The following is an 8,443-nucleotide window of genomic DNA, read 5'->3' on the forward strand; positions in this document are numbered from 1 at the left end:
AAAGGCTATGGTCCTCCCAGAGCAACATCCCAAAAACCACCCATTCACCAATAATGTACCCACGATAATCCACATCCTCGTCTTTGTTCCTGGGGTCTCTCAGGTACCACGGACACAGCCGCCATGGTCTCTTACGTCCCCTCCTCTGCCCACGGATTACCACCTCCAGGTCCACTTCTGACTGCCTGTCTATCACAACTCGGGAATAGTGCGGTGGTGGGGTGGGCTTCTCTTCCAGTCTGGAGAATGAATCTCTCCGACTGGGGCGGATTCGCCCCCATCGGCCGCGTTCCTGGCCTGTCGCGTTGCTTTGTTCCTTGTCATGTTTGCCTCCCAGGCCCCCGGCCGGTATCCACTACCCACATGGGCGAGACAACACCGCCACGCCACCCTGCGGGGAATCCGAATCCCATCCGTTCGCGCCGGCCGGTCATCCTCGTACAAAGAAAGACACTGTCGCACATGGACTAGGGCGTTCCGGGGGTCAGACGCTAGGAGGCACTTGCTGACCGAGATAGATTAGCGACTGACTTTGGTTGGGGCGTCGGGGCAATGTGCTTCTCCCTATTCTACTAGACTCCAATATGGCGGAGCGGTGGTGGTCAGATTGGGGAGAGTCCACGAGGAATTAGAGGACCATTGCATTTGTAGAGAGTGTGTGCGCAGGCCTAATGGGTTGAAGGTAGGGTTCAGTGCGAATCCCGGCACATACAATGATCGTTAAGGTCGATTGGAGGAGACATTTCGATACGAGCCTCTGCGTCCAGGGGCACGCCATCGGCAAACTACCTTAGTCTGTCCGAAGAAACGGCCCTATTCATGATACCTCCCTGGTTCACTATTACCTCCAGTTGAGAGCCTAGAACTCACTGTCTTCGGAGTTATGAGCGTCCGTATTCGGTATGTTGGCTAAGGGTACATGCCTTGCAATCTAAGAATTGCCCATCGTCGGCTGGGTTACCTTGTTCTGCATGCAGGACATGAGCCGAAGTCTCTCGCCGCCACGCCTATTCCAGGTAGTACGTGGGGGTACTACCGAAATACGCTTTACTCCGTCCATGCCCAAGTACCTTTTAGTCTCTTGGTCTTCATTTTCCCCGCCTCCACCCCGCAGTCGGTTAGCATGTGGCGGACGTTTAGACTACAGTAGGCATGTAGTACGAATTATGCTAGCTGTAACCAGCACCACGCAAGAGTAAATTGGAAGATGATGCATTCATATCTACCCAAATAACCTGAATATGACGGGGTATCTCTGCCTCCTATCTCTATACAACATGATCCGTTGCCTCGTGATTGCTTTTTTAGCCCGGCCTCCCCTTTGTATAAGATAACCTCCATCATAGTGGGAAATGCAAAGTGCAATGACAAACCGAGCCCAGTATCATACATCCTCGCTGGCCCAATTCTCTATCGGCTTCTCATCGTAAACCATCACATCTTGAATCATCGATATGCTTGCTGTCATGAATATATGCTGGTGGGGTTGGTAATAATGCAAGGAACAGAACACAACGGAATGGGGTGAATATAGGGGGGCTGCGCCACCCAGAGCAGGAAATGTCGATATATAGTCCATGCTTTCAGCCACTGTGATCGCGAGCTATCCAAGATCGCCCGTCACAACGAGCGAGATGGGGCGTGTAGGTGGCCGGTCAGCTGTCTACCATCCAAGGGTGCTCCATGACCTCCGTAATGGTCAGTCGGTTATCGACATCGCGATCGAGCATCCGTCGGATCAAGTCGATACACTCTTCGGAGAATGGCAGGAAGGGGACCCGAAGCGGGTGATCCAGGATCTCATCGACATTATAGAACGGGTTTTCCTTGTACACAATTGTGTAGAGGAGAATGCCCAGGGCCCAGATGTCCTGTTCTTTGCCTCTGTAGGACTTGCCCTGAAGCACTTCCGGCGCAGCGTAATCTAGCAACTCAGTTAGCCAGGCTATCAACTAGCAAAAAAAAAAAAGCAATGTCAAGGCTTACCAATAGTGCCGACGAAGACGTCAAACGGCCCGTTCTTGATGTAAGCTGCACTCCCGAAATCGATGAGTTTGATCCGACCTTCGCCATCTAGAATGACGTTCTCGTCTTTGATGTCGCGGTGTACCACCAATGCTTTCGTATGGAGATGGTGAATGGCATCCACGACCTGTCGGAAGATGTTCCGGCATTCGGCTTCATCCATGTTCACCTTCAGCTCAATATAATCGAAGAGATCCATTCCAGGGAGACCATGAGGCATCATCTCAATATAGTAATTGATGTCGTCCTCGAAAAATCCCTCCATCTCCACGATGTTCGGATGCTTCAGGCCATCGCGGCGGAGATAGTCCAGAACATGGATCTCCAGGGGGACGGTACCTAGTCGGCGATCTCGCGTCCAGGTATCCACCAAAATCCGCTTCTTGGTCACGTACTTCAAGACCACTTTCTTCGAGGGGTTCTTCTTGAGGCGCGCGAGTTTCACTTCTCCGTAAGCACCTTGACCCATCTCTTCGATGATCACGTAGTCGGATATTGCCCGCTTCTTGGGGGCTTCTTTGGCATTAGCTGGTCGCACCTCTGGGACCGGTTGTACGGGTTTATCCGTGAGCGGCTCTGATGCGGCTTCGTTCAGTTGTTGGCTTAATGTAGACAATGGTATCCGGGTTTCCACGCCAGTGCGTTCCATGTTTGGAGGTCCCATCGATGCCTGGCCTGGTACTGGAGGACTGGTGGGCCGACGAGGTTTCGTCTTGCTCACGGTGTGGAAATCTGTTGGGCCCATGGAATGGATATGTCTCGCGTACGTGATCCACAGAGCATAGACAAGCTCGGTGACAGCTATCGTACCACTGCTGCTATCTTCCGAGTTGGCATTATCACCAGAGGCCTCTTTTGGTGATTTGGGAAAGATGGTACCGCTCTTGACCACCCGCAGCTGAACGTCCACCGAAATAGTCGATCCATCGCGGTGGGTGGCCGTGATACCACTGGGCTCTGAGAAGACCGATGCGACATTATGCCTTCCCTGGCGAAGAATTGACAAAGTCCGTGCTCTTCGGAAGCTGGGCTCCGGAATGATCACTCCATCCACCAAGGGAACATTCTCTTCTTCAGTAAGCACTTGAAGAAGGTTGTCGAACCCAGGTATCAAATCGTTGATATGCCGCCCTTCAGGCCGTTCTTGACCAAACAATGCCGACGAGAAGACCGAGTTGGAGCTGATAACCTTCAATGTCGACGACGCCAATACCATCATACCCGCCACGTGAGGGAAGCTCGATATTCTCAGACAATCAGGGGTGTCCGTTTTGGCCACGGTAGTAGGAAAGCAGATGCCCGCGGACGTTGTAGCCGCAAAATGTTTCATCTCCGAGATTTTGGTGATCCCCCTGTCGACTGGACTTTCTAAACAATCCTTCGGCAAACGAGGGAGCAAACCAGTGATCAGGCTGCCGGTTTTGACGACGCCTTCGCCCCAGATCTTATCAACGTCACCGTAGGCTGCTGCGATGTGCCAAGATTTGTCACAACGAACATAGGCGACATCCTCTTGGATCTCCTCGACCACCCATATCAGGCCTCCACGCTTCTCCATGACCCAAATGCTAGCCGAGCCTGTCGCGCCGTCACGCTTCCGTATCGGAACCACGTCACCACAGAGCAATACGCCGCGGGACTTTGTAGCCGGATGGTTGAGATTTCGAGAAGGACGCGTGCTCGATCCATACCCGTCGTCCGTTTGGGCCTTTCTTACTCGCGAAGGAGGCTTTCTCAGGAGCTGCGCCGTGATGCCGTTGCCCATTCCCATGCGTTGTGTGTTAACTGGCTTGTTGTGCGGTCTATTGGGCGACGTTTGGAGCTTTGCGGCCACATCAGTAGAGGGATCACACAGCTTTGACTCAAGCCACTGCCATTGGTCTTTCTGTACGACTTCCAGAATACTTAGCCTGCGGAGTTCCGCTTGGGTGACACCGAATATGAGGCATGACAAGTCATTGGCCGCCAGAATAGTCCATGGTGCATGCGACTCGGTCCTAAAAACTGCCTGGGAGACTGGGGCCCATTTGCTGCTATGGGTGTGTAAGGCGGGTACAGGAAAGCCGAATCCAAAGGTCGAGGAGCTTGGTGAAAAAGATTCCATGGCCGAGTACGGTTGTGCTAGAGTCCCCATCAGCTTGCTCTGGAGAGAAACAGAGCTCAGATCCGAGTATGTACGTTTTAAGCTTACGCGCCTCGACGTGGGAGTCGATCGTCTCCCCCGTTTCTGACTCGATATATGGTCGTTTGGCAGGGGACTGAACGCGCTGTGGGAATCGGGGTTGGGGCCTGCCTCCGGGGGTCGGGGCTTGGTCTCGTTATCCTGAGGATTTGAAAAAGCTTGTTCGAAAATGTTTGCCGAGTCCACAACGGCAGGGCCTGTCACTGGGCCCCTTGCAAGGCCAGTGTAACTGGAGTTATGCTCTTTACCCAGGACGTTTGACTTGGACAAGAGATCCACCATGCTTTGGACTTCGGTATCGCCAGTGACGCGAGCCTGCGCGTTGACGGCGGCATTGCCCGCAGGCCACCCAAACCGGTCACGCATAAAATCGATCGATCGTTTCAGGATGTTCTGCCGGTTGTGAAGCAATTCCTCCGACTGCTGGGCAAAGGAAAAGGAGTGCAATGATTCGCAAGGAAAGCGATGAAGGTCCTCCAACGCATGGTCGTCTATCGATGAAGCCTGTAAGGATTGTTCTCGGGACATGGACCGGGACCGGGGAGACGGGGACTGGCTTTGCGAAGACGTAGGGGCTAGCGACGAGGAGGAGATATTCGGGAGGGTCAAGACTCGTGTAGGCTGTTGTTGGCGTATGCGATCTAGACCGGATGGGCCAAGACCGTGATCATGTTCGATTATGGACGACCTGCCGGCAAAAGAGTTCGTTCTCAGCAACTCTGCTTTGCACGAATGCGAGTGGATCCACCACAAGCAAGGAGATCTTCCCGTCCACTTCGTGTCCCTGACTTACCTCGAAAGGTGGTCATATCCAGGGGGTAGGGTCATCGAATCATCAATGGCGCCGAAAGGATCAGATTCAGGCGACTCCGAGAGGGGTCCCAGAGGGGTAGACAATGGACTTGGTTCGCCTGTGGTGAGGAAGATAGGGTCAGCTTGGTGGATTCATCTTTTTTTGGTTGGTTTGGTCTGTTCATAGGATTGATGTCGCACGGGACCATGCACATCTCCGAGCGATGGGGCGGTGATCGCGGATTTGAAACAGACATGACGAACGGCCCCTCTGCCCCTTCTCCAATTCGTTCTTTTGGCGGTTGGCGGCCTTTCTTGCCAGGGGCATTGTGATCGGTACGATCGTACACACCGAGGTATTTTCCCAGCTGGTATACGACCGGGGGTATTCCAAAGCGATAGGTAGAATGAGCAAGGAAAGCCCAGCTCGCAGGCTCAATGAACAAATACGAAGGACAGAACGAGGCAAGGGGAGAGAGCACGACTAACCATCGGAATCATATGAAGTCGCCCCCATATTTTCCCCAGCAGCGATGGTAGGGCGACCAGCACCGGTCGGACCGATCAGAAGCAGATGGCTCAAAACGGCTCCACCGCAAGGATAAAGAAGGACAAGGCTAAGGAAGGATTGGTGGCGATATTTATTGCTACATGGAATGACGAGAGGGGGGTAGGCTGCACGTAGGCTTGGTGCGGACAGGGTATAATCAAGCTCCAAGGTCTTTCGCGGGACGTCGGCGCACTGGGGCTGGCGAACCGGCTGGCTGAGGTGATTGACAGTGGTGGTTACTGCGATCAGATAATAATAAATACAGCCACGGAGGTGCTCCGCGTGCTTTCTTTCTCTCCCTTTCCTTTATGCGTGGTTTCGATTGTGCTCCGCGAAAGGACGGGGAATGATTCGGTCAGCCGCACGGGGCAGAGGATTCAACCAGTGACAGCGGTTGGGAACGGATGTCGAAGAGGGCAGCTGGTAGATGAGGTCACAGGGCTCCATCCAAGAACCAGGCGACCACGCGAGAGAGAGTTTGGTGTCGCAAAGGTTCGGAGTCAGAGAGGCATGTAGGTAGGTAGCAAATGACGGTCAAATGAGGCCGGTGTCCATGGGCGGGAGAGGGAGGGATTCCCACGAGACTGTCGGCGAGCGAGGTGACTGTAGATCGAACAGACACTTACGTTGTGAAAGGAGGAAGATGGGGAGGAGCAGAAGGCAGAGCGCAGATGTGGAGAAGGAAAGGGACAATTTGGACAAGTGCGAAAAATTAATGAGTGAAGGAGGCTGAAGAAGCCGTGATCGATGATCTGTGTCGCCGTTTCGCTGGGCGGTGGTTGGTCGGTTGCTTGGAATTTGTGGTCGGGAATTCTTTTTTCTTTGCTGTTTTTTATTATTAAGAACCGAGGGGGTGTTGGTACAGACTGTATAGGTCTGTAACGAGGACCGGGGAGAGCTGAGGCAGTGCTGGAAAGGGGGAGTAAGTCGGGGCGCAAGAGAAAAAAATCGATGCACGGAGGATGCGAGCGAGAGGAGAACGAGAGAAATGAAGCAGAATGATACTACATAATCAGAATGGGTCGACAGGGGAGTACTTCGGTGGTGATGTAATGCAACTGATTGATTACTACTCCGACGAGGCACACTCGAGCATCACACACTCGCATCCCACCGATGACCAACCGAACCACGGATCCAGTGTCTCGGTCTGCCGTCCGTCGAGGTGCTGTCATTCGCTTGGGCTAGTTACTGCTTAACACGACGCACTACCGCCGAAGATCCTCTAGAAGGTCTATCTTAAGGAGCACTCAATCAAGAAGTAACTACGACTATCACCGTCGAGCTCGACGATCAACGGCGTCGATCCGAGACCTCTCTCCTCAACGTACACGTATCGCCAGCTCGCCAGCTTCACCGTAGGCCTTGGAAATCTCGTCTTGAACAGCACGAACGTAATCGTCCGGAGAATTCGCTGCGTCCAACCCGCTGATCGATTAGCACTTTTCTTTCGAGGACCCATCATGACACGCACGCGCGTTAGTCCTATTGGGATGATCCGCCGACAGAATATTCTTTCCAGATGGAAGACACACCCAATCTCCCGGAATTGCCTAGATGGGTGATCAGTTTTGGGCATTGACGGTACAGATATTACCTCGTAGGTACCGACCGTTCTTCAACATTTACCCAAGGTATCGGCAGACATCCTGAGTAAAATTCTTGTATTCCGTAGGTATATTTAATCATGCATACGCTATGTACTAGGTATATTATTCATAACAGCATTGACAGGTCATTTATCAGAGAAGGAAAAAGAAATCATCGCGGGGATCCTGTTACCGGGTATATCGGGTTCAATACAAAGTCGATTGCCACATAACCACACCCTAACAGAAAAGTTCGGGGCTCTCTCAACCCTTACGACCTCGAAGGCTTCTTAAGGCGAGCCCGTCCGGTTCAGTCGGAGATTTCTTGGGACCCTCATCTCCATTGCCGAAGAGGGAACTGGGGTTGGCCCTGGCCTCGCCGTGCCGAGTTTGCTCGGGCGGCACAGATGCCGGACTGACAAAACTAGAAATGTGTCGGCTATCCCCGAGCATCCATGAGAATTCCGAATTCGCCAATGATGGGCGGGCGGTTGGGCGTGGAGGCAATGAGGTGGGGATTTGGGCTTTACCGCGGGTCTTGGGCTCGTCTCCAAGGGGCGACTTCGACCCTACTATCCGATTCGTAGCCACAGGCGAGTGTTCTTTTTGCGCAGGAGCTGCGATTTCGCCTTTGTTGTCCATTTTCGGGCAATCGGAAGGAGCTTCCGCTGCTACATTCATTTTACCAGACGTGTTTGACGACGGTGGGTTTTCGGATTCGAGAGTCGCGGATGGATCCTCAAGACACGTCTGGACGGATTGCATCTTGGCGAGGGCCTCTTTCACCGAGTCTTTCGTCGCATTGTCGAGTCCGTCGGCTTTCATCATCAGAGTGCGCATCTCATTGAGGGCCTGGCTCAGCGTTCTGGCGAGGGAACGGTTTCGTTCTTCCAAAGCGTCGAATTTGTCCTTCATCTGGGCAGCGATCTCGGACCCGCGACGATGATGAGTGTAAGAAGTAGGCGCGGATGTGACAGTGTCAGATCTCGCAGTACGTGCGTGCTCCGCTTGAATCGTTTGCATATTCCTCTTGGCTTCACTCACGGCGCCTCGCACGGCTTTGGCCACGCCCCAAGATTCCGTCCGACGTTGGATACCTTCGGAGAAATCCTGAAGAAGAGCTTCAAGACTCTTAGGACTGTTTCGCGCAGGAGACCTAGAGGGGGAACTAGCTTCACTGGCATCCCGGAAGTCGCTGCGCATATGAGGTTTCCGGCTCTGTAGTGCCTTTGTGTTCGACATGTTGAGTCGCTTGGACATATCAGGGAGGTTTTCCAGAATACTTGGAGAGGATAAACGCCCCCC

General features: G+C 53.2%; 2 protein-coding genes across 2 annotated transcripts in view; both read right to left on the reverse strand.

The window, feature by feature from the left end:
• Nucleotides 1-1,655: 1,655 nt before the first annotated feature.
• Nucleotides 1,656-5,327, reverse strand: ATEG_09607 (serine/threonine-protein kinase; the record flags this gene model as incomplete). Its single annotated transcript, XM_001218228.1, has 4 exons — nucleotides 1,656-1,924; nucleotides 1,987-4,895; nucleotides 5,001-5,118; nucleotides 5,264-5,327. 4 exons carry the CDS (start codon nucleotides 5,325-5,327, stop codon nucleotides 1,656-1,658), a joined length of 3,360 nt encoding a protein of 1,119 aa, XP_001218229.1.
• Nucleotides 5,328-7,402: 2,075 nt separating this feature from the next.
• ATEG_09608 (GTPase-activating protein GYP6) overlaps nucleotides 7,403-8,443 on the reverse strand; it is a gene marked incomplete at both ends in the record, with an annotated part of 2,611 nt that continues 1,570 nt past the window's right edge. Inside the window, one exon of the mRNA XM_001218229.1 lies at nucleotides 7,403-8,389. Coding sequence (XP_001218230.1) covers nucleotides 7,403-8,389 — 987 coding nt within the window. The remainder of the gene's footprint in view (nucleotides 8,390-8,443) is intronic.

This window comes from Aspergillus terreus, genomic scaffold (assembly GCF_000149615.1).
Source record: "Aspergillus terreus NIH2624 scaffold_15 genomic scaffold, whole genome shotgun sequence".
In the NCBI taxonomy this organism is placed as follows: Eukaryota; Fungi; Ascomycota; class Eurotiomycetes; order Eurotiales; family Aspergillaceae; genus Aspergillus; species Aspergillus terreus.